We start from the raw sequence: 26,977 nt of genomic DNA, 5'->3' as shown, positions 1-26,977 counted from the left end.
CCCCTGCAAAGAGCGTGAACTTATGTGGTTCCACCCCATTTTGTGCAGGCCAGTTGGAGGTTCTCTGGGGACCCCTTTACGCTTGGCTGTCTGACTATGTGACATAAAACTTTCTCAGGTATGCTGTGCATTGCTTTTCATTCTTATTTTCTTTTGTGAATAATATCCTGGAATCCAGTACTTTCTTCTACTTCATCTCCTTTTCTTTTTTTGAACTCTTTTAAACTCTGGATTCTGCCCTCAGTTTTCCACTTAAATCATTCCTCTGAGAGCACCAGTAGTCTTCCAGTTTAATCATGTGGCCTTTTCCAATTTCTCATGCTACTCTGATGTGGCAGTATTGTCGGCCTCTGACCTCTTGACAATTCCTTGGCTTCTATTACATCACATCAACCTGGTTCTCCTTTCGAAACTGCCTTTGAAAAATTATATCTGAGAAAATTATGACACTGCCAGAGATCTGATCTAACCCACTCTCCTCTTCTTGCCTTTCAAGCTGCCTTAATTATTTCTAGGCTTAGGCCCAGATAACTTTGGAAGATAGTTTAAAAGATCATAGGCCTTCCCCAAAACTCAGCCGCCTTTGTAAAGCTAATGAAAGGCCCTCAGGCTTGGAGGAGGACAGGAATTTGAGTTGTGCTAAGGTGTAGACATATTAATAGATTGCAAGCCATTCCTGCAGATAACACCACTATTGATGATTGGCCTCTTGAGCTATCTTTTCAGGTTTTTTGTGTGTCTGACACCCGTGGCTCCAGCTGGACCTGCTAAACCACTCCTGTGGCCCCACCCAGGAATGGTTCAGCTCAAGAGGGCAGCTTCAACCCCCCGATGATTTCATCTTCAGCCCAACAAATTGGCAGTAAGCACCTATTGCATAGCAATCTTCACCCCTTCCCCCAAACTGCTTTTGAAAAACTCCTATCCTGTGAGCTGTGGATGAGATTGATTTGAGTACTAACTCCATCCCCTACATGGCTTTGCTAGCCTTGTGTTTATTAAACTCTTTCTTTACGGCAATGCTGTGGTCTTGTTCAGTGGGCAGGAAGAACCCTTAGATGGTTATAGTTTCGCTCATCCAACTGTCTTTTTTTCCACTTTCTTCTTTTTTTTCTTTCCTTTGTGTTTTGTGTTCCCTGAGGTTCTGTTTTTAGCCTTCTACTCTTCTTTCTTTGTACTTGTACCCCTTCAGCAGATCATTTATTGTCTCTGTCTTGATTTCCTATCTCAATTTCCCACTGCTTGGAGGACAGACACACTGCCATAGCTTCAACTTAACATACAGAAAGCAGGACTTAACACCATTTTCTCAAATTAGCACCCTTTCCTCCTGAATTTCTGCTTGTAGTGAATTATTGTCTCCAAAGCTAGACACCATGGAATTGTTTTTGATGCCTTTCTCTACTTCTTCCCGTATATGTCTCTCTAACATGTTTCCCAGCCTTAGTGATTCTCCTTGCCCTGACTCTTGATTTAATGACCTCTACTCTCCTTCAATTTTAAGCACTAACCAGACCTACCTGGCTTTCCTTCTTAAACATGACCCACCTGCTCAATCTTATTTCTTACTGTTTACCATCCATATCCTCTTGATGGTACAGCTCTCTCTGCCTCAACTGTAGTCTCTGTAATGTGTCATAATGAGTACTGTCACAATGATTGGCCTTTCTTCATGTGATTCTTGTTTTTGAAAAATCCTTTTTCTTATCAATTTTTCTTTCACAACTACTGAGGGACTGTTAAGAAAAACCGAGTCCACAAGGGGCGTGGTTTCAAAGGCAACAGCTTCCCAGCGCCATGCCTCCATCCACCTCCCCATCGGGGAACCTAGAGTTCTTTGTCTAACTTTCTGGCTGTAGGCTAGGTAAAATTCCAGATGTGCTCCTTTGTTTAAAAAAGACTGCGAAAAGCTCTGGGAGGAATGGCCTCTGGTCTGGGCCGGGCAGCCACTCCAGTATCAGAGTCGAAGATCAGTCACTCCAGAGGAAGTTTGAAAGAACTTCTCTCATTGGATAAAAACATGAATGGGGCGGGAATAACTTCAAAGTTAAAACTTCACTGCCCCTTACCTGCGCGGATTTCCCTGTCTGGGATCCCCTCCCACAACAACGTGGGAGCTGTCTTTCCCTCTCTACCTGTGCGGATGTACCCTTCGGATTGAGCACTCTTTCTTTCTCTCTCTCTCTCTCTCTCTCTCCCCTCTCTCTCTCTCTCTCTTCTCTCTCTCTCTCTCTCCTCTCTCTCTCTCTCTCTCTCTCTGCCTAATACATCGCTTTCTGCTAAACTCTTTGGGTCTGATATTTACATGAACTATAAGCTCACCGCGCAGCCAGGGCCCCTTCCCCATTCTTGGGACAAAGAGACACCAAGTACCTCGGGCACATCACATAGAGGCGGGAGCTGAGCACCATCCCGTCGCACGACCCGGTTACACTTCCATACTCATCTTTCTCTGGAAAAATGTTTTAAGATCCAGCCCAACAGACTTCTTTGTGAAACTTTCCTCTACCTTCCCAGGGAAAATTAATGGTTTTTACTGTTTTCCCATAGTACTTGGTACATAGTCTGAACACAGAACTTCATGCTTTCTGTAATAGTTAGTGGTTTATGTGTCTGGCTCTGCACTGGGACTGTGAACTCTTTGTAGGCAAGCCCTGGATCCCATTTGCTGCATCCATCCTCACACATAGTGGCCACTCAAAGAATGTTTGTTAAATTGAAAATGTGCCCAATAAATTAGACAAGTCTCTTAACTTCCTTTCTGACCTTCCCTTCACGTCTCGTCTCCTGCCTTCCTTGTTGTCTTAGCCTTTAACCAGGCAGTTTTCCTTAAGTTGAAATGTCCTGTCTATCCTCTTAACCCAGTTCCAGTCATGCCTTGGGCCTTATTTCTTTTATATCATCCTGTATCCATCTTTCCTTTTCTGTGTATCTAAAAATTCTGTAATAGCTTGTTGTATTTTAATTTCATGTCCTCCAGTTTTACTGGAAATGCCTAGCTGGTAAGGAATTTTTGTGTTTAAGAAATCCAGACAACATTACCAGTAGTTCTTTACTCTTCTCTGTCCTGAGGGTCTGAGGCTGAATTTACTCATCCCAGGGTCGTTTTGGCTTCATTGCTGACTGAGTGACCAGTCTGAGTCCCATAAAAGGTTCACTCTTTATTTTTTGAATGGGCAAGAACTTTAAGTATAAATACTATAGTATGAGGCATATAAAATGGTAAGTTAAATGCAGCAGTACTATAGTTCTTTTCTGCAAACACCTTTAAGTTCTTTACTCTTCTCTGTCCTGAGGGTCTGAGGCTGAATTTACTCATCCCAGGGTCGTTTTGGCTTCATTGCTGACTGAGTGACCAGTCTGAGTCCCATAAAAGGTTCACTCTTTATTTTTTGAATGGGCAAGAACTTTAAGTATAAATACTATAGTATGAGGCATATAAAATGGTAAGTTAAATGCAGCAGTACTATAGTTCTTTTCTGCAAACACCTTTAACATTATTCAAGGGAAGCAATAAAGGGAACACATAGTCACTTGTTGGATCACTTTTTCTTTTGGAAAAACTAGTTCCAGAACTAGTTATAGTACTCTAATTAAGGAACGCAGACCTGGGAATTCAAACTTGATTCAGACACTTTAATCCTTACATCATTGTGTCTCTCCCTTACTCAAGTCTAAAACCAGTGAATCATTGTACAAGCTAGGATTGGGGACCGTCTGGTATCATTGTTAGTATTTTGGGCTGTGATGAAATGGCACGGATAGTTTCTTATGAAAATTTATTCAGATTTATGAGCCAGTACTCATCACAACAATCTGAAAAACTCTTAAGAGGATAGAAATTGTGTGACAAAGTGAGTCACAGTCTTTGTGATGTGATGTCTGCAAGGGTGGGTGGGAGAAATTACTGAATGACCAGTCTCATTCTGCTCCTTTCTAAGTTGAATCATTTTGCAAATAGACAATTCATAGGTTTTTAGGTGGCTATTACATAAATAGTAAATGGAAGACAGTAAAAGGGTCAAATAATGTTTCCATTTAAAGAAGTACTTTTTGAACCATATCACTTGATAAACACTTGGTTTTTGAATTAGAAATGAAAATTGTCTTTCTACTGCCTGATATATATCTTTTAATCCAATACTACTGCATGTCTTCTTTATGTGTTCTTACTTTTTCTATTAATTGTGTTACTTTTCTTGCCCAGATTTTTTTTTTAATTCTACCAAGTGTCATTTGACCTTTCTTCTTATAGCTATTTCTAGTGTTGGCTCATTTGGAGATGGGGTGTGTGTGTTTGTGTGTTGGGGAGAGGTGTCATTTACTCACTGGCTGGATGACTACTTGAATTGGATGGGGACTCAAGAGAAAAAGGTCCCTTTGATTTTGGAAATTCTGATTCTGGGATGATATCATCTTGCATTTTGCATGTTACTTCTCATGTAAGCTTTTCTCTGAGTCATATTTTACCTTTAGATGTAAGACTTATTAACCTTATTTCCTTATCTTCTTTGGGGTAAGGCATTTATTTAAAAAAAAACCTAAGTGAAAAGAGAAATCTATTTTGAATATCTTTCTAAGTTTTAGTTCTCCTTACATATTTATATATATCTACATTACTCTAAACTCTACTTAGTAATGGGCGTATAATTGAAGTGAGTTTGGGAAGATAATTTTGTTAACTGTTTTTGTGTAGTATAGTAATATCTAAAGAAGACATAGAAGGTGTTGGATTGAAAAATAACGCATTACAGAGAAACCCTCAGCTGTTAAAGGGTGAGAAAAGTGAGGCATAGATGATTTTTTGGAGGGTGGTATGAAAGCTCTGATGTATTCATGGGATCTGTCCAGCTCTGTCCACACAACTAGGGAGACTGCCATGGTGACTAGGCAGAGTCCCTCTCCTCTGTGGTAGAGGAAGGGCCAGTTGTTTGGCCTTTACCACTGTACTGTATTCCTAGGACCTTGATATTTACATTGAATGAGTGAGTGACGTTTTTGAGAACATGCTGTATGCCAGCTTTACAGATAGTATCTGTTTAATCTTAAATATAAACTTATAAAGCAGGTATCATCATCTTCATTTTACAAATAAGAAAATAGTTTTTTCCTATTGGCTTTTCAAAAAATAGTCTCTTTGTCCATGACAACTGGTAATTATGCATTTAAGCAAAGAATTTAAACTCTTCTGGAGACTTTGCCATGTCCAGCAAAGTTAAGGTCTGTGCCATCTATTCTTCTGCCCCTTTGTCTGTTCCACTCTGCTTTGTTTGAGAAAGACTTCTGTCATGATTTAGTAGGAGACAATTCATATTTAAAAGCTTCTTTTTTTGTTTGCTTTTTTTGTTTTTTGAGACAGAGTCTCACTCTGTTGCCCAGGCTGGAGTGCAGTGGTGCAGTCTTGGCTCACTGAAGCCTCCACTTCCCGGGCTCAAGCAGTTCTCCTGCCTCAGCCTCCCGAGTATCTGAGACTACAGGTGTGTGCCACCATGCCCAGCTAAATTTTGTATTTTTAGTAGAGATGTAGTTTCACCATGTTTGCCAGGCTGGTCTCAAATTCCTGACCTCAGGTGATAGACCCACCTGGGCCTCCCAAAGTGCTGGGATTAGAGGCATGAGCCACCACACCTGGCCTATATTTAAGGGCTTCTTAAGATTTATGAGTGGCATATACAAAAACAGAGTAGGATGTAATTAAGAATGAATACTGTACAGTCGTGCACTGTATCATGATGTTTTGGTCAATTGCAGACCTCATATATGATGGTGGTCCTGTAAGATTTATAATACCATATTTTAACAGTACCTTTTATATGTTTAGGTAACACAAATACCACTGTGTTACAGTTGCCTACAGTATTCAGTACAGTAATGTGCTGTACAGGTTTGCAGCCTGGGAGCAATAAACTATACCATCATCTAGGATTGTGTAAGTACACAGTATGATGTTCACACAATAATGAAATTACCTAAGGATGCATTTCTCAGAAGGTATCCCCATAGTTAAGTGGCACATGATTATATAACACAGTGATATTTGTGTATTTAAGCATATCTAAACATTGAAATGGTACAGTAAAAATATGACATTATATAAGTCTTATGGGTCCACTGTCATAAAGGTAATTAAAAAGACGTTTTCAAAGTATAGTTAGGCTCTTTCAAAAAAAGAATTGTTCAGTATTTAAGGACACATGGTGTAAGATTTTAAAACAACCAAAAAAAAAAAAAAACAGATGGACGTGGGTCTGTCTTATTTAATTTTCTTCATTGAGTGAGATTATCCATTAATCAATAATTTTCTGAGTGTCTACTATGTGACGGAATAAAGACCAAGATAGATAGATAAAGAAATATCGAGAAAGCATGTAGCAAGACACATCCAGAAAAGTATCTAAAAATTAAACTCCTTCCTTTTTTGACTCTCTTGTATTTTCAAGTGGTATCACCATCTTCCTTGCCAACCAGGCCCAGGTCTTGAGTGAATTTCTACTATGTCGTTTTCCCCACTCCCCACTTCTCTTCTCAGTTTCAGTTCTGCAGCGCATTCACGCTTGTGCTGGTCTCTGCAATCTTGCTGCAGCTGGTCTAGTTCTAACCCTGACTATTGGAACTGCCATCTAATTGATCTCATCTGTATTCGTTTACTAAGGCTGCCATAACAAATCTACCACAGTCTGAGTGGCTCGAACAATAGAAATTTATCTTCTTGTAGTTCTGGAGGCGGGAAGTCCAAGATCAGGTGTTGGCAGGTTTAGTTTCTTCCAAGGCCCCTTTCCTTGGCTTGTTGATGGCCACTCTCTAGCTGCCTCTTCACAAGATCTTTCCACTGTGCTTGTGTCTCTGTTGTCTCTTTGTATGTCCAGATTTCCTCTTCTTATAAAGACCTCAGTCAGATTGGATGGGGGCTCACCCTAAAGGCTTCATGTTAATGTAATCACATCTTTAGAGGCCCCATGTGCAAACACAATCACATGCAGAGATACTGCAATTAGAGCTTCATGAGTTTGGGGGAACACAATTTGGCCCACAGTAGCCCATAATAAAGGATGTTATTCTTTGCCAGAGTGACTTGATTACTCTGTCTAGTTGTTCAGCAGTTGGACATTGTTCTTTCCTGAAGAGGAACTCTGATGATGTTACTCCTCAGAAAAACATTTTAGGCTCTCATGAGCCCTTGCTTCCAAAACGCCAAAGAAAAGAAGGAATAATGATCATGCCAAAAAAGGCCATAGCCACGTGCAGCCTATGTGTGGCCGGAACTATGCCCGATGCATGACCAAGGACAAGGCTATCAAGAAGTCATCATTTGAAACATAGTAGAGGCTGCAGTTATCGGGTACATTTCCAAAGCAAGTGTCTTTAATGCCTCTGTGCTTCCCAAGTTGTATGTGAAGCTGTATTACTGTGTGAGTTGTGCCATTCACAGCAAGGAAGTCAGGAATTGATCTTGTGAAGCCAGCATGGACCAAATACCCTGATCCCTATTTAGACCTGTGGGTGCTGACCCATGACCTCCACTAAAGCCCAGGTAAGGAGCTGAGTCCTTAAAGAATGAAGAAAAACTATCCTCTGGAAAAAAAAATAAAATGAAAATTGTACTTAAAAAAAGAAAAACATCACAGACTTGAAAGAGGTCAGTCCCCTGGTACGCAATTGCTCCAGAACTTACAGATGTTGCAAGTCTGTAAAAATCAGAAAACATAGGAAAGTTACCAGCAGATGTGTGGTTGTCATGGATATAAAGTGGGATACAGGTATTTTCTGGAAACTCTAGGTAAGTAGTAAGCTTGATACAGATCTCTGAAAAAAATTCTAAGAGGCTTGAGACTACAGAAAAAGAAGATAACAGCATAAGTAGTAACTAGTGTGCTACAGTGGGAGAGTAGTAATATATACATAGTCTTCGTGTTAATTTCCATGGAATATTCAACCGAATTTCTCATAGCAACCTTCCGTAAAAATGTGTATTTTCTTCAGGAGAGTCTAGAGTTTTTCATGTTTAGTATTCTTAGGTCAGGGTCCAACAGCCTGTTTTATAAATAAGTTTTATTGGCACACAGCCACCCTCACTTGTTTAAACATTGTGGCCACTTTCACACTACAATGGCAGATACCCCTCAAGGTGGAAAATATTTACTCTCTGGCCTTTTACCCCAGAAAGTGTGCTGACCCCGGCTTAAGCCATATTTTTCATGAGGAGTGTACACTCCTTAGTCATGGCCTTTCTGCTATCCCACATGATTACATTTAATACTAATTTCTTGACACTTTATGTCAGAAACTGTATAGTATTGCCTATGGCTTTTATGCATATTCCTCAACCTTTGGACAGGAATTGTTATTTCCAGGCTGATATCTTATTTAAAAATGTATTTATTAGTGATTTAATACCACTTTTAATAAACTGGAATTATGCTTTCCCTCTAAAAGAAAAATAAATAAATGTTATATAGATGTATTATAATAATCTAAAACTATTTTAATAGACAGCTGATCCTGTTATCCAATTACTAGTAAAATGTCATGCTTCAGGTTATTATTCTAAACCAAAGTTATGGTTTTTGCTAGACCCTCCACCCAACTTTTAACAGCAAAGTAACTAATTCCCATGTAGCAGGAAAATTCATTTAGTTATTTCCATATATATTTTGCAACTCAATTACTGCAGGAAGTTACATTATTCAAAGTTAGATATTTTCTGTTTTAATGAAATTAAAAAAAATAAAGAGTTTGGATATTTGTTTACACCTACTTTGAATATTTTCCTCACTTAGATTATTTTTGGCTATACTTAATGATGTAAAACTGTAGAGCTTTTATGTTAAAGAATTCTGGAGAATACTGGTTCTCCCATGGGGTGTCACTCCATAAGTGGGTGAATGTTCCTGTTAGATGCCTCTTTTTTTTTTGAGAAGGAGCCTGATGCTCACAGTGGCTGACAGTTAAAGCACACAGTTCTGCTCTCTAGGTAGGACAGACAGCAGAACCTTTTTAAAGACCTGGTGGGGGAAATAATATTTATGGAAGCCTGCCTCAACAATGTATGAAGTGCATCTTTCCTCCAAATTGAGAGTTTTAACTTGGGGGCTCATGGATTTGCTTTAGATTTCCCTTAAAAATAGATGCAAAATGCTAGGTATTAGGTTGTTTTTCTGAGGAGAGCGTACATAGCATTTTGCCAGATTCTCAAAAGGTTATCTGTGGTCCAAAATGTTAAGGACAGTATCATTAGAAACACCAAAATGTGTCATTTAATTAATCTGACATCAGTGAGAGAACCAATTTGAACTATATGACAGTGAGAATGCATTTACTGAATTGTGTGTTCGGGTGAAACTTTAGTTTATGGTGAGCGATTTTGTGAGAAACATCTCTATGAAGCTCGTCTCTGTGTTAATTATAAGAAATGTTGCAGGCTGCTGTTGATCTCATTACATAGTGTGCACCCTGAGGTTCCTTAGGAGAAATTTCTCTTTGGTAACTATGTCAGGACTAGTTATGCTTTTTCTTAGCGGCCAGCTTGTTTTTATCTTATGGTCTCTGGGAAATGTATTGCTGCTGGCTACCAGAAAGCCAAATATATGGCCTGCTTCTAGCAAGTATAATAATCCCACTTCTGGGCCAGGCGCGGTGGCTCACGCCTGTAATCCCAGCACTTTGGGAGGCCGAGGCGGGTGGATCACGAGGTCAAGAGATCGAGACCATCCTGGTCAACATGGTGAAACCCCGTCTCTACTAAAAATACAAAAAATTAGCTGGGCATGGTGGTGCGTGCCTGTAATCCCAGCTACTCAGGAGGCTGAGGCAGGAGAATTGCCTGAACCCAGGAGGCGGAGGTTGCGGTGAGCCGAGATCGCGCCATTGCACTCCGGCCTGGGTAACAAGAGTGAAACTCCGTCTCAAAAAAAGAAAAAAAAAAAGAAAAAAAAAATAATCCCACTTCTGATTTCACCAGTTTTAAACCCTTTATTTGTATTTGTCTTATTTAAAAGCCATTTTTAAAGTTTTTTTTCTTGGTATATTGTCAATATCTTTGTAACTCACCTTAAATATTACTTGGGATCATACACGTTGTACCTCAATAAAAATAATACATTGATTAATTTGTTATTTTAACCACAAAGCACCACTATATTATACAGAGCATTGGGTGCTGGAGATTAAAAACTCAAGGCCCATGTCCCTTAAAATGTATTTTGTTTGTCACAACAAGAAAAAGATATAAATCAATAAGGGCAAAAAAATGTTATGTCTGGTTTTTTTGTGGTATTTCCCATGGGACAGTGAGATCATAGCAAGGATAGCAGTAAATTCTAATGGGGAAGTCATAAAAAGCTTCAAACAGGAGTGACCACTGAACAGAATGTTTGGAATCAAGTAGGTGTTTGCCAGGCAGACAGGGCGGGTAAGGGCAGGGAGGCCAAGGAGGTAGGGCCAGGTTTGGCATGTTTTGGGAACCAAAAGAAGTTTAGAATGGCTGGAGGGTAGGATCATGGTAAGAAGTAAGGCCTGTTAGCTAGGCAAGGACTGGATTATGATGGGCCTTGTAAGCCATACTGAACAATTGGTCTTTATCCTGGAAGTGGTGGAGAATCAATAGAGGGTTTTAATGAGAGAGTGAGAGGATTAAATTTGGGCTTTTATGAGGTCACTCTGGTGGGTGTGTATAATAGATTGGAGGGTATGAAGCTGGCAGCAGGGAGTACAGTTAGGAAATGATTGCAGTTACCCAATTGAGAAATGGAAATCTCTCTCATACCATTTCCCTGCACATAGTAAGTGATGTATAGGCATACTTCAACAAGATACTGTGGGTTTGGTTCCAGACCACCACAATAAAGTGAATAGCACAGTAAAGCGAGCCACACAAACTTTTTGGTTTCCTAATACATGTGAAAGCTGTATGTTTGCACTATACTATAATCTAAGTGTACAGTAGCATTATATATTAAAAAAACCAATGTACAAACATAGCGAAAAAATGCTATATTTTAAAAAATGCTAGCAATCATCTGAGCCTTCAGTGAGTCGTAACTGTTTTGCTAGTGTAGGGTCTTGCCTCAGTGTGGATGGCTGCTGACTGATCAGAGTGGTGGTTGTTGAAGGTTGGGGTTGCTGTGGCAGTTTCTTAAAATAAGACAACAGTGAAATTTGTGGCATCAGTTGACTTATCCTATCACAAAAGATTTCTCTGTAGCATGAGATGCTATTTGATAGCATTTTACGCACAACAGAATATTTTTCAAAATTAGAGGCCAGTGCTTCAAACCCTCCTGCTGCTTTATTAACCAAGTGTATGTAATATTCTAAATCATTTGTGGCCATTTCAACACATCTTCACCAGCAGTAGATTTCATCTCAATAAATCACTTTCTTTGTTCTTCCCTAAGAAGCAACGCCTCATCTGTTTTATCATCAGCTTATAGCAATTTAATCACATCTTTCGGCTTTACTTGTAATTCTAGTTCTCTTTCTATTTTCATCCCATCTGCAGTTACTTCTTCCACTGAAGTCTTGAACCCCCTCAAAGTCATCATGAGGGTTGAAATCAACTTCTTCTAAACTCTTAGTAGTGTTAATATTTTGACTTCCGTGAATCACAAATATTCTTGATGGCATCTAGAATTGTCAGTTATTTCCAGAAGGCAGGCTCGCTTTCTCTTTTTCTTTTTCTTTCTTTTCTCAATTACTTTGTCTCTCTATTTTTCTCTTTTTCTCTCTCTTTCTCTTTCTTTCTTCTCCTCCCTCTCCTCCTCTCCCCTCCCCTCCCCTTTCTGCTTTCTTTCTCTCTGTCTCTCTCTGTCTCTGTCTCTCTCTCCCTCTTTCTCTCTGTCTCTCTCTCTGACTTACTCTGTCACCCAGGCTAGAGTACAATGGTACAGTCATGGCTTACTGCAGCCTTGACCTCCTGGGCTCAAGTGTTCCTCCCAACTCAGCCTTCTAAGTAACTGACTGAGACTATAGGTATGCACCACCATGCCCTGCTACTTAAAAATTTTTTTGGTAGAGACAGGGTCTCACTATGTTACCCAGTCTGGCCTTGAATTCCTGGGCTCAAGCCATCCTTCTGCCTTGGCATCCCAGAATTCTAGGATTATAGGCATAAGTTACCATGACTAGCCTCCAGAAGGTTTTCAATTTACTTTACCCAGATGCACTGGAGGAATTACTATCTATGGCAGCTATACCCTTACAAAATATATTTCTTAAATCTTAAGACTTGGAAGTAGAAATTACTCTTGAGCCATGGGCTGCAGAATGGATGTTGCGTTAGCAGGCATGAAAACGTTAATCTTGTACATCCTCTTCAGAGCTCTTGAGTGACTAGGTATGTTGCTACTGAATAGTAATCTTTTGAAAGGGATCTTTTTTTTTTAAATCAGTAGTCAAAAGTAGGTTTGAAATATCCAGTAAACCATGTTGTGAACAGATGTGCTGTCATCCAGGGTTTGTTATTCCATTGATAGAACACAGACAGAGTAGATTTAGCATAATTCTCAAGGCCCTAAGACTTTCAGAATGGTAAATGAGCATTGACTTCCACTTAAAGTCACCAGCTGCATTAGCCCCTAACAAGAGAGTCAGCTCGTCCTTTGAAGCTTTGAAGTCAGGCATTGACTTCTCTCTAGCTATGAAAATCTTAGATGTCATCTTCTTCCAAGAAAAGGCTGTTTTGTCCACATTGGAAATCTGTTGTTAATGTAGCTTCCTTCATCAGTGATCTTAGCTAGATCTAGATAACTTGCTGTAGCTTCTACATTAGCACTTGCTGCTTTACCTTGCATGTTGATGTTACAGAGATAGCTTGTTTTGTTAAACCTCATGAACCAAGCTCTGCTAGCCTCCAACTTTTCTTCTGCAGCTTCCTTACCTCTCTCAGCCTTCATAGAACTGAAGAGAGTTAGGACCTTGTTCTGTTTTAGGCTTTGGCATAAGGGAATGTTGGGGCTGGTTTGATCTTCTATCCAGACCACTCAAACTTTCTCCATATCAGCAATAAGGCTGTTTTGTTTTCTTATCGTTCTTGTGTTCACTGGAATAGCACATTTCATTTTCTTCAAGAATTCTTCTTTTACATTCACAACTTGGCTGTTTGTGGCAAGAGGCCTAGCTTTTGGCCTATCTCAGCTTTCAACATGCCTTCTCCACTAGGCTGAATCATTTCTTGATTTTGATTTAAAGTGAAAGACAATGAGACTCTTCCTTTCACTTGAACACTGAGAGGCCATTGTAGGTTTACTAATTGGCCTAAGTTTAATATCGTTGTGTCTTAGGGAACAGGGAGGCCCTAGGAGAGGGAGAGAGACAGAGGAACATTAGTCAGTGGAGCAGTGAGAACACGCACGTTTATCAAGTTTGCTGTTTTATATGGGTATAGTTTGTGATCCCCCAAAACAATTACAATGGTAACATCAAAAATTACTGATCACAGATCACCACTATACATGTAATAATAATAGAAAAGTTTGAAATATTGTGAGAATTACCCAAACGTGACACAGACATGAAATGAACACATGCTATTGGAAAAATGGCACTGATAGACTTGCTTGATGCAGGGTTCCCACAAAACTTTAATTTTCGAGAATCGTAATAGCTGTGAAGGGCAATAATGCAAATCACAGTAAAACAAGGTATATCTGCATATGCACTAGAATGAAAGGGCATCCATTTTATTAGGGGAAACAAGGAAATTATTGAATAATGCTGAAAATATTACTCGATTTGTGAAAATGCAGATGCACAAATGCAAGGTCTGTACTTGTGTAGTAAACAGGAAGACAGATCTGAAAAGGGTCGTACCTAACTGCTACCAAGTGCTTACAGCTTCAGAGACGGATGAGATTAGAAGAGACGACATCAAGGGGAATGGTCACTTCTTTGCCTATGTATTTGTGAATTTTTTAAAAGAATGTATCTATGTATTATTTATATAAAATTTTGTGAGAAGAAGGAATAGGGGAGTGAGGGAGTGGATGCAGACGTTGAATACCTTTCTCTGAGGTGCATGGATGTGAAGGGAAGGAGGGAGATAGGATAGCAGCCAGAAGAAGTTCCTGTTTCGGGAGACACTTGTGGACTGGGGTCTTTTGCCATCAGTCACATGATGGATGCACTGAAAGGTAGCCAAGGCATCTGGTATACACCTTCCCTTACTTCAGTGTCATCTTGGACCTCTCATGAGGCTCAAAGAGCCTAAAGCACAAAGACTACTTTCCTCCAGCAAGAAGTAATTCAGCCAGCATAGATAGGTAGGTAGGTAGGTAGGTAGATAGATAGGGGGAGAGAGAGAGAGAGAGAGAGAGAGAGAGAGAGAGAGATCTCCTATTCATTGTTTCTCTGGAGAACTCAGACTGAAACAGGCCTCCTAAAAATTGAGTTGCTAGGTCATCAGTTGCAGCCCCAGGCAGCCTTCTGTGATGAGACTCCAAAGCCAGGCTGTGGAGTCTCCTGGAAGGCGGGCATGGTCATGCCTGTGCCCTCCGGTTACAAGGAGTTCACTCCTCATTCACCTGCTCCTTGGCTTGTTTCTTTTTAAGTACCACACAGAGAAACAAGGCCTTGATCATTATCAGCACAACTGCTTTACCTTCATTTGGGAAATGATAATTAGCATTTGAAAGCAGTACATTATCCTGAATTCACTCTATATTCTCAGGCAGAGCTCACAAAAAATCTAAAATCAAATATATTCTCCATAATGTGTTTATTTTTCTAAGGTGAGAGAATTATAACTGTTCTTTGGGAGTGTCCTCTTATACTCATGGAAAAATGACTTGGGAGAGACAGGAATGGCCTGGATCAGAACACAGAGGACTAGATTAAGCTTAATGGAAGCGTGGAGTTGGTGGGGTGGGAGGAGAGTGCTGCAGGTGTATATTGGACTGACCCCGTGGACTGGGTTTGGTCTACGAGCAGCAGTATTCACTGAAAGTCAGCCTGGCTTTGGAGTCTCATCACAGAGGATGACCTTGCTCTGTGGAATATGCTGCCTGGGGCTGCAACTGATGACCTGATGACTTAGCAACTCGATTTTTAGGAGGCCTGTTTCAGTCTGAGTTCTCCAGAGAAACAGAATGAATAGGAGATCACTCTACCTACCTACCTACCTGTCTTCCTACCTACGTACCTACCTAGAGGGATTTATTTTAAGGAATTGGCTCATGTGATTACAGGGGCTGGCAAGTCCAAGTCCAGGTCAGCAACCTGGAGACCCAGGGCAAAGCTAATGTTGTAGTTCAGGTCCAGAGGCCATCTGCTGGCTGAATTCCTTCTTGCTGGAGGAAAGTAGTCTTTGTTCTATTCAGGCCTTCAACTGATTTGATGTGGGTCACTCACAATATGGAGGGCAATCTACTCAGAGTCCACTGATTCAAATGTAAATTTCATTCTAAAACACCGTTATAGAATCATCCAGAATAATGTTTGAGCAAACATCTGGGCACCATGACCCAGCCAAGCTAACACATAAAATTAAACATCACAAGGCATTTGTTGACATAAACCCTAGACTGGCCTGAGTATCCAAAGAGGGTGGTGAATAAGCCCTGGCTTGGTAAGGACCAACTTATTCATTATGACGCCTCAAGGACATGGGTCAGAGAGTTCCTAACAGAGGTACTAGACTGGCCTCCTGTTGACACTGAGAGGTTCAGTTTTGCTTTGATCCTCAGCTCACCACTGAAGCCCTAAGGAGTCTCCTCCTTCCATGGCTGGTGCCTGCCACGGGCACATGGAGTTCAGGTTCTTTCTTCTGGTTTCTCTTGTCTTTCCCCTGATGTGTGTGGGTTAGTTTTTCTTCTTCAGGATTTCTGAAAATAGGAATAATAATCCTATTCCAGAAGAAAGGACTTAATTAAAAAAGGAGCATTCCCAACTGGATCACAGTGATCCTGACATGTGGAGATGTTACAGGCTGCTATTGCCTGTATTCTGGAGGCCTGTGGTCACAGCAGTGAACAATTGCTGCTGGGCCTGCTGTCTGTCAGCTGCCATCTGCTCCAAAGCCTCCCCTACTCTTCCCTTGTCACAGAGCTGACCTAGGACTCAGAGCCTGTTTCTGAGGATATGGGCAGCAGAGGGGAGTTGAGGCTGCAGGCTGATTAGGTAGCACTGGTGCTAGCTTTTTAAAAAGTCATGTTCTTATCTGTTGTTGCAAATGTCTGCTGCTTCTGTCATAGCATTATTCTCTTCATGTGGAGGATGATTGCCATTGATTAGAAGCAGGAGTATCCTCAGCAGAGGCACTTGTGCTTTAGGCTCTTTGAGCCTCATGAGAGGTCCAAGATGGCATTGAAGTAAGGGAAGGTGTATACCAGATGCCTTGGCTACCTTTCAGAATATATCACTGGCACTGCCAGGAGCGAGCTGGGCTGTGTGAGAGTGGGATTAGGTGCTGGGCCAGGCTCAGGGGAGTGTTCTGTGTACTGCAGATCTCCCTTACTTGCACCCTGGACAACTGGCTCTTCCGGACTGGGTCTCTTGGTCTATCTTTGTGTCCTTCTCCACTTTGAAGCTAAAAGACTGTGTCAGAATCCTACCAAATACATAGAGATTTTAACAGGCCAGTTTTATAGCAAAATTGCATAAAGTTTTGTAGTAAAACAATAAAACCTCTTTGGTGGCTTAGTTGCTGTAGAAAAAGACAAATGTTCCACTAAATGATGAGCTTAGCTTGGCTAGCACAGTGTGGGTAGATAGATTTTAAGGTATAGGAACATTGAGGGACTTCATGTTTGTGATACTCAGTAATTTCTTTGAACTAGGAGGGAATGCTGTCTCAGAGAAGTGTGGCTGCTGGCTGGGTAGCCTTAGTGAATAGGAAAGGAAAGTAACCAGGGACATGCCCAGGTAGCTAAATACTTGCAGAGGGCACACTTGAGGCTGGAGACCTCATATCGCTAATAACACCAGTTTGGATGAATGTGTCATTTCCAGAACATTGTGTATGTTGAGTATTGTGTATGTTCAAGGATGGAGAAGATGGCCAGGCACGGTGGCTCACGCCTGTAATCCCAGAACTTTGGGAGGCCGAGGAGGGCAGATTGCTTAAGCTCAGGAGTTTGAGACCAGCCTGGGCAACATGGCAAAACTTTGTCTGTACTAAAAAATACAAAAAGTAGCTGGGTATGGTGGCACGCACCTGTAATCCCAGCTACTTGGGAGACTGAGGCACAAAAATTGCTTGAACCTGGGAGATGGAGGTTGCAGTGAATCAGGATTGCACCACTGCATTCCAGCCTGGGCAACAAAGTGAGACTCTGTCTCAAAAAAAAAAAAAAAAAAAAAAGATACAGTAAAAGTTGTGAGTTGAACAAAATGATATGTTTCTGGTCTTGGAACAATGTGCTTGGGAGGGCCAGACTCCCTTCTCTGCCTGAGATAAGAGATTTCAATTCAGAGCATCTTAAACAGAATGACTTTATGTACCTAGAACTTTTTCTTATTCTTCCAAAAATAACATTGAGCAATGGTGGATGACTTTATAGATGTCTGATTTTTTTCTTCTCTTAAATAGCCTCATACATTTTTTGGAGGAAGCAGAAAGAAAAAATTAGTCATGGGAGTAGACAGGATAAGGGAAGTAGAAAGTAGAAGAGGGAAAGGAAGAAAGAAAAAACAAAAAATAAAGTGAGAACAAGCAAGACAAGATTTAGGTTGAAACAGACATTCATATTCAAAACTCCCAAGCAGCTAGTTGTATGGGACTCTTGGCGCTTTCTTCAGAGAGTGGTTCCAAATCTCACAAGAAGAAGGGAGCAAAAGGAAACAACATGACCAGTTTTTGTGGCACAGGGGAAGGAAACAAATTCAAAAGTTGTGATTTTAGGCTTCTTTTTTGGGATGGAAGTGTAAGTACTGGAGTCAGAAGCTATTTCCTTTACTACTTGTATATGTTTGCTTTTATGATACTTAAAAAAATGTATACACTATAGCAATTAGCTGTGTCTTTTTAGTATAAGAAATAAGAAGACATAGTGTAAGAAGACTTTCTTTAGGGCGAGAAGACTTCTTGGTATTTTCATCCATTCCCCTACTTCCCCAGTTCCCTGATCCTTGCATCCAACCAGTTGCTTGGATTCAAAGCACAATTTTAGCATTATTTCAACCAGCTATGTCTTGATGAATGGCAAATGAAGAGATAACAGAGTGGCATGCTTCAAAGGGTCAGCGTGGTTCAGCCCTCAGCAACAGAAGAGGATTAGGACTGCTGATTGTGACCCTAGGTCACCGGGTAACTTTAAGGCACAACAGTTTACCAACCTGTGACCTGGATTCCTTATCTTTAGCAGAGAAGTCCAGACTAGATGGTTTCTCAGGGCCAAACTTTAAGGATTTTCAACTCAAATTCTACCAGAGGTTCAGTTTTTGAGAAAGGCTGATAATATCATTAGAAATAGGTATGGCCAATAGAAAAGAGTATAATCCCAGAAAAGAGGGTACTTCACACCGGCCTGTCACTGGAGGTGGTCAGAGAGTGTTTAACAATCCTTTGATCCTAAAGCAGATAGGCATGTGAAGCTAGACCCTGTTAGCCAAAATATGGCTTAAATGTGGCTCTAGTAGATAGTGTAGTTGTGAGTTTTAAAGTATGGACATAGAATGACAAGCAGGCACTGACTGTCTAAATAGGGGCTGGAATTGATTTCTTAACTGGAATGTGTTGAACAGCTATTCTTGAAAGCGGAGAAAATGCAAAACTGCAGTCATGTGGCTTTTCTACCTGGCCCTAGCCCTAGCCTCAGCCCTTTCTTCTCATTCTGCTCACCAGAGGGTAAGCTCCTTCTTACAGTTTCATCTTTCACATCTGTGCAGGTAACAGGTGGACTTGCGTTTATGTCTCAGCTGTGCTTTACTAATTCTGTGATTTTGGGTAAGTTACTTAATTTATTTAAATACTAGTTTCCTCATCTATCATATAGGGATACTAGCTGATAGTAGCTACTGTGTTGGTATCGTTGTAACTATTAACATGATAATACAGGCAGTGTGTTTAAGGTAGTACTGTCAAATAATAAATAACTATTTTACTGTTATTTATTATTCCTAAATTTCTCTTTTCAAATCTTATATCTCATCTGTCCTCCACTGCTTCAATTATCTATTGCTGTGTAACAAACATCTCAAAACCTATGGTCTAAAATAGTGATTTGATTTTTTATGATTCTGTGGGTTGACCAGGGTGCAACTGGCATAGTTCTGCTGGTAGAGTTTATAATTTGTCATGCAGTTGCAGTCAAGTGGTGACTGGGACAAGAATATCTGAAATGGCTTTACTGACACGTCCAGCACCTTAGCAGGGATAACTGGAATCCTAAGGATATCTTTCTCCAGGTGCTCTCTCTCTGAGGGTAGCTTGGGCTTTTTCGGTGGCTGGATCTCAAGAGGAAAGGGTTCCAAGAGAGCAGGCTCCAGTGTGTAAGCCTCTGTTTGCATCCTGTTTGCTAATGTCAAAATTGCTAGTGTCACATCAGTCCCCATGTCCAGGACTAGATTCACTTTGAGAAGAGCTATAGGAGTTATAAATATCAGATGGTGTGGTTCATTGGAGCCACCAAAATAAGTCTGCCATATTCAGTTTCAGAATTCCTGTTATCTAGAAACGTATTCATATGAATGTCATTCTTAGACTGAACCTACCTAACTTCACTTGCCATCAAATAAGCAATAAATTATTTGCTTTTATGAGCATGGAACTGGTACTAGATCACAAACTGACTATCCTCATTTTATCAACTTTCCCTTAAATTATTTTCTGTGTCAGTTTTTCATATTTCCAAGTTGAAACCCCCTAAACACAACATTTTTTTCTACTTCTCATTTTTTACCAAAATTCTAACTTCCTGAAACCCTGGCATTTCATCCTTTGTTTCCATCCTCGTGGCCACCATCAAAGTTCATGTCTTTATCATCTTACATGTGAACAGCTGCAATAACCTCTCCAATTATTCTTTAAACACCACTTTTAGCCCGATGTAGTTCTTTTCAAGAACGTACATTAAGTGTATAATCCTTATTACATTAAACCCAACCTTTCTGTTACGGGGCCTTTTTCTGAGACCCTCATTTATCCTGCTGTACTCCATTTATGTAACTATTTTCCAGCTGAGCACAGTGCCTCGTTCATGTCATCCTAGAACTTTGGGAGGCAGAAGCAGTGGATTGCTTAAGTTCAGGAGTTGGAGACCAGCCTGGGCACCATGGCAAAATGCCATCTCTACCAAAAATACAAAAGTCAGCCAGATGTGGTAGTGTGTGCCTGTGGTCCCAGCTACTTGGGAGGCTGAGGTGGGAGGACTGCTGGAGCCAGGAAGTTGAGGCTGCAGTGAGCGGTGATCATGCCACTGCACTCCAGCCTGTATGACACAGTGAGACCTTGTCTCAAAAATAAAATTAAAAAATGAAATAAAAACTAGTTTTTACAATTGTATCCCATCCACCTTCCAGAATCAGAGTGTGATGAGGGAATTTACTTAATAAGAGAGTTTTAAGTTCATCTGTATTCTAACTATCTTAGCACACAGAGGGGAACAGAGGAGGCAATGTTGAGGCAGGGTGAAAACCTGAAGACAAGATGTAAGGAGGAAGGGATTTTGTTGTTGCTATTTGTACTTTTGAGAATTAGGAGGAAGGGAAAAGGGGAATCAGCAAATATTTCAGGGAGTTAGAAATTAGATCCCCTTAATGGAATTCCTCAATGTTTGAACATCTTGAACTGTCTTTTGTTCACTACACGACTCCTGCCACCCTTGGGTTATGCGTCCATACCCACGTGGTCTGTTTTTGTAGTTGTCATTGGTGCCAGGGTGTATATACTAATGCTGTGCTCGGTACGCAATAAGTGCTTCACAAATGCTTGTTGGATGAAGAATATAAGCAAAACTTAGCTAAATCCGTATCTTTTATAAACTAAAATGGACAACCAGAACTCAGTTCTGGAGTCTGCCTAATTATTAACTTCTACTTAGAGGCAGCTGTATTCTTCAGGGTGGAGCTGTGATCTTCTTTGACTGTGATCCTGTTTTATTCCTTTAAATTCTCAGCACAGCCCAATAAGAGGCCCTGTTTCCTTACTGGAGACTTTCAGGCAAAGGAGCCGTTTCCAACTTCCTACTAAGTCCACCCAGCCTATGTCATGCAGGGGATACGGGGAAGAATTTTCCTTGCAAGGGCCTCCTCAGAAGTTTTGGAGATGGGCCTTGAGCTCTTGGCTGCAAGCATGGTTTTCCAAAGTGGAGCTGCTGTAATGCTCAGCATTGATTGAGAGACGTGCTGCCTGAGCTATTTTCCTGAGAGTCAAATAAAACTCTCTTGTCTTAAGCCTGCTTTGAAAGGTGTTTTCCTAATGATTTTACAGTCAAATAGAATGACTGTGTGGGAGAGTGTATTAAATAACTGGAACACTCTGGGCAGCTTCCCTTCCCCACCCTGTGCCCCTACTTGCCTTTCCCCCAAAGCTCCTCCTTCCCCGGGCACACACATCCTGCTCTGTTTTCTGTTCTGGAGCTGCCTGAATTGTATGATTTTTGTGGATGAATGTGAACTCTTCAATCCAGAAAGAGGTGCCAGGAACACAAACAACCCGGCTAATTGGTATTTACCCCTAGGGGAGGTGACATGGCCAACCAAGCTGGTTGCATTATCTCCATGGGGCACTTACTTCAGTTTGAGGAGAAACCTCAGGCTCTCTCAAATCATCCAAGAAGCATTTCGAAAAGGAAGAATTTGCCAAGAAAAGACTATAGTCAGGAGGTGTTCCATCTCTCGACTAGATTGGATTGGTTGCAGAAATACTCACTTGAGGCAGCTTATATTTTTATTTAATCTCTTTCTGAGCTGTTTATGATTTCAAGGTACTGAGAGGAATTTTCGAGAATTATTTATATTGAAGAACTAAAATTTAGAAATATCGGCAGTTTTGCTAAAGTATTTCTCAGTTGTTTTGTGAAAGTATTGCCAACCCTGACTGAAGGGCTGACTTTCAACAGCTTGTTCCATGTAAGGATTATTGACTTCCTCAAAGGCCTATCTGCTGCCTCCTCAGACAACAGATTAGCTCTTCTAAACCGTGGAACTTCCGCCTCCAGCTTTAGAAGGCCTCTGCTTCTCGTAAGCATTGCAGGTGGTGCCCTGGTTGCTGATGAGCTTCCTGTTTATTCAATAAGCACTGCACGAAATACAAAGAAATGTCAAGCGAGCAAATGTTCTGAGGTCACCGGAGCAGTTCTTAACATTCCTGTACTAAAACTAGGTAAATCTATAGATTTTCATCTATATATAGGGGCACAAAAAATCTTTTTGTCTTTAAATAATCCTTTCCCAGCCAGGCACGGTGGCTCACGCCTATAATCCCAGCACTTTGGGAGGCCGAGGCAGGCAGATCACAAGGTCAGGAGTTCGAGACCAGCCTGGCCAGTATAATGAAACCCTGTCTGTACTAGAAGTACACAAATTAGCTGGCTGTGGTGGTGCATACCTCTAGTTCCAGCTACTCAGGAGGCTGAGGCAGAAAAATTGCCTGAACCTGGGAGACAGAGGTTGCAGTGAGCCGAGATTGTGCCATTGCACTCCAGCCTGGGCGACACAGTGAGATTATGTCTCAAAATAATAATAACAATAGTAATAATAATAATCCTCTCCCACCTCCTAATTAGTAAAATTTCAACCAACAAGTAGCAAAAGTGATATTTGAGCTTCATCCTTCTTTTCTCCTGTCCCTATACCCTCACCTTCTAGAGAAATTACTCAGAGACTATGAAGAATAGGGAATGGAAGAAACTGAGAGCCCATGGTGGCAGAATACCCCACAGACCACAAGTCTGAATAATGGAGAGTTTGATAAGTAGAATAAGCCATCAGAAGAAATAATTGTCAAATAATGCTTCCCCTTCAAATTATTTTACATATTTTCTCTAATATAACTATTAGAGTAAAATCATTGAAATTTAGTATTAATTGAAAACTCATCAGATTTTTATATTGTGTTTAACACACCATACTCGTTTGGCTTTAAGAGACCGCACTAGAATGTAAACTCCACAAGAACAGAGACCGTGTCTGGTTCCTTTCAGTGCTTTATCCCATGTACCTGAATGGGACCTAGGTCACGTACTCAGTCAGCAGTGAGTTGTAGAATGAAAAAATCTAAATACAGTGGAGGCTGTTTGGCCTCTGCCCTCTTCTGCCCTTGGGTTCTCAATTTCTTCCATTTTCTGTTCTAACATGGAAATGGAAGTTACAGTAAGAGTAATACTTAAAGGACTCTTATTTATATCGCTTAGCTTCTTCCTCTCAAATAATTTCTAGGTCTTAAAGCATAGATTTAAAATATTAATTAAGCTAGAAGTACAGACTTTGAACTAGTTGTCTGGCGTTTTCTAAATTAAATTGTAAAAGTTTGAGATAATTATAGATTCATTCACATGCAGTTGCGAAAAAATAATACAGGCAGGTTCCTTGTAATCTTTACCCAATTTTCCCCCATTGTAACATCTTGTGAAACAGTAGTACAATATCACAACCCAGATATTGACATTGACTCATTCAAGATACAGAGCATTTCCATCCTCACAGTGATTCCTCGGGTTGCCCGTTTATAGGTGCACTCACTTCCTCAACCCTGCCTTGGGAGACTACCCATCTGTTCTCCATTTCTATAATTGAGTGAGCAACTTACCTTTAGAAACATTTCTCCAACAGCTGGCCCCTGGGAGGAAAAGACCATGTAACACATATAGGATTGATGCGTTTTGTAGGTGGAAGCCAGGTATTTATAGATGCGTTTATAGATGCATGCCTTCAGTGTTGCCTGGTATTGCTGTGCCAGGAGACAGTGTGGGGCCCTGAAATTCAGATTACTGAGGCATTAGTACTGCAACTATTCTTGCCAGAAAATGCCCCAGCCAAAAGCTGATGGAACTTTCCCACCTGAATTACAATACCTCCACAAACCAGGCCAAGAAGTGTTCTCAGTGGCAGAGCATTTCTAGCCTTTCTGCGATGCTCAGATAGTCAGATACTGTCTGTAATCCCTAATAGCTGTGGAACAGATGAGGGAAGGTGTCTTCCCTACCTGCCAATTTGTGACTATTTACTGATAAGTACTGGGACTGTGAACTCCCCCTTTCTCTCTATCTCTGAAGCTTATCTTTGCTGCTGTGTGGTTCTGCTTTGCCCCTGTGTTGCACCTGGAGCTTCTGGAATGCCACAAAATGCTAAGTAGTTCATACCTTTTCCTTTTCTTACTATCCATCTGACTTAATTATCTGATGATGTCACAGTAGAAGTAAAAGCCATTACCATTCTTAAACCAGCAGCTGTGCTGTTAGAAGCATCAGGAGTCCTATGTTATCTACAGCTATTTGGGCATTGCGTTACACTTGATTGTATCGGTAATCAGCCAGCACGAACATATCTATTTTAGAACATGAGGTGATAAAGCCAGTACGTAAGATATTGGAGGAACTTGTAAGTTTGTATGGATTGAAATTGCTTGTAACAGCCTGCCTTTGCCGTAAATCCACTGTACATTTAAAAATTTTTTAAATTGCATAAGTTAAATGGTATGGCTTAGAAGTAAAGTCATTATGGCAAGAGATTTAGTATTTCACACAAGTTAACTCATTATGGCAAGAGATTTAGTATTTCACACATATTAAAAATAAGTTGTACTTTTTTTTTATTATTTTGTTATCTACAATCTTAAGTTTCATAATAAAAAAAAATTTTACTTTATGGATATAAGAGTTGATACACAGAAAGATTTAATGGACCCAAAAAGCTATGTCCTGATTGGGTAGTAATGAAAGAACTCACGGATTTCTAAGCCAGCTCCCTTCCTTCCTTTCTTTCATTTTTCTTTCTTTCATATTATGCCCATTTTTAAACTTGTTTACTAGCTGAGGAGTTGCTAAGAGTTTTAATAAATTATCTGGGTGTCTAATGTTTTTGGTTTTTTTTTTGAGATGGAGTCTCCTGCCTCAGCCTCCTGAGTAGCTGGAGTTACAGGCGTCCACCACCACACCCAGCTAATTTTTGTATTTTTAGTAGAGATGAGGTTTCACCATGTTGGTCAGGATGGTCTCGAACTCCTGACCTTGTGATTCGCCCACCTTGGCCTCCCAAAGTGCTGGGATTATAGGCGTGAGCCACCGAGCCCAGCTAATGTTCTTATTTATAAACTTTAATTAGCAAATTGAATTGTGAAGAGAATGGAATGTGTGGTTTTGGGCTTCTGAGATGATGTGCAAAATAAAATAGTAAAAAAAGAAAGTTTAGTGAGAGGGGCAATGTGAAACATGTTAGTCATATTTGTATCCGATCTTTGTGATTTATCTGATAATTACCCTGGGTACTCCATATACATGTATGAAGATGTAAAGTTTTTTTATTTTCAGCAGATGTGTTCCTTGTTTTCTCCTTCCTTCCTTCCTTCCTTTCTCTCGTTCTTTCTTCACCCACCTTCCTTCCCTCCCTCCCTTCCTTCCTTCCTTCCCCCTTGCCCCTTCTCCTTCCTCCTTCCCCCTTCCCCTTTCCCTCCCCTCTCCTCACCTCCCTTTTTTTCAGACCGAGTCTCCCTTTGTCACCCAGCAGTGGCTCCATCTTGGCTTAGTGCAACACCTTCCACCTCTCTGGTTCAAGCGATTCTCCTGCCTCAGCTTTCTGAGTAGGTGGGACTACAGGCGCACACCGCCATGCCTGGATAACTTTTTGTATCTTAGTAGAGACAGGGTTTCATCATGTTGCCCAGGCTGGTCTTGAACTCCTGAGCTCAGGCACTCCACCCACCTTGGCCTCCCAAAGTGCCTGAGCCACGTGCCTGGCCAAATTAGTTCCTTTTGTTACCTAGCCTCCTTTGTCAGCTATCCATGCACTAGAGGGTTTTCAGTGCTAGGTCTTCAGCATTGTGTTGGATGATGGCTGATGAAGAAAAGAGACTAGTGGTTATACCTTGGAATTTAGTTTTTAGTTACTGGAGAATTTTAGATCCAAGAAGACTACGAAACCTGGCTCAGTTATTTTTGGACACCAAAACGTAATTCTATTGGAAAGCGAACACACTCTATCACTCAATTTTAAATAAAATCGATTTTTTGAATCAGCCAGAAATTAAAATGGGAGCATTGTGTTCTGAGCTGAAGATTTCGGATTATGTGAATCCTTGTTCTCTACAGATGAATATAGTGAGCCTTGAAATGTAGTATTAGACAACTGCTTTCTGATTATCTTAGTATGCTAAATTGAGACTTTCAGTTTGCTTGGGCTTCAAATTACCTAAATAAGAAATAATATTAACGCTGGCCCAACTAATGAAAAATTAGGCAATTGCCACTAAGCTCCATGAGGGTAGAGACATAGGTCTTTGTCACTGTTGTATTTCTAGCTCCTAGAATAGTTTCCTTACACATAAGAGGCACCAATATCAATTATTAAATGAATGAATAGGATAATAGACTGAGAAATTATATAAGGTTTTAGTCTTTTTTGCAGTATTTCCCTTGGGAAATAAAATAAAACTAAAAATTTATTCTGTAGGTAAAGAACTGGCAGTGCTATGGTAAGATATTATATAAGCATAAATGACATACTTTAAAAAGAGGCTTCAGCCACATTTTTTTAGGTCACACTTGCCTTCTTCTAGATATTTTATCATCTTTGATAAAATACAAGGATTTTTAAAATATATATAATTTCCTGAATCTCAAAACAAAGCAGGTAGGGTGGGAAGCCAACATGTTTGAATGCTATGTACTAAAAGTTTATATATGGGTGTGTACACACACACACACACACACACAAAGATCAATAGCAATTATTTCCCATTGTACAGGTGAGAAGGTAAGCTCAGTTACTTGGAGATGAAGGCTGGTTTTGAATCCAGGTCTGACTCTAAAATTCATGCGTTTGACATTATGTTATTTTTTCTGAGTACTACAGTTTAACATCTATGGTTTATTTCACAAACTTCTAGGAG

General features: G+C 40.5%; 1 protein-coding gene across 2 annotated transcripts in view; it reads left to right on the top strand.

The window, feature by feature from the left end:
* Window positions 1-26,977, top strand: part of FGF2 (fibroblast growth factor 2) — a 70,247-nt gene that overhangs the window by 6,940 nt on the left and 36,330 nt on the right. Inside the window, exon 1 of one of the 2 annotated variants that reach the window (XM_064383907.1) lies at window positions 18,486-18,877. The exons of the other annotated variant lie outside the window; for it this stretch is intronic. Within the exon in view, the coding sequence (XP_064239977.1) occupies window positions 18,697-18,877 (181 nt within the window). The 5' untranslated portion in view covers window positions 18,486-18,696. Of the gene's footprint in view, window positions 1-18,485; window positions 18,878-26,977 lie in introns of those variants that run through there. 2 annotated transcript variants of the gene reach the window in all.

This window comes from Aotus nancymaae, unplaced genomic scaffold (genome assembly GCF_030222135.1).
Source record: "Aotus nancymaae isolate 86718 unplaced genomic scaffold, 86718_ANA_hifiasm-v0.15.2.pri h1tg000033l, whole genome shotgun sequence".
Lineage (NCBI taxonomy): Eukaryota > Metazoa > Chordata > Mammalia > Primates > Aotidae > Aotus > Aotus nancymaae.
The sequence above is the reverse complement of the archived record's forward strand: the minus strand, read 5'-3'. Positions and strand labels throughout refer to the sequence as shown.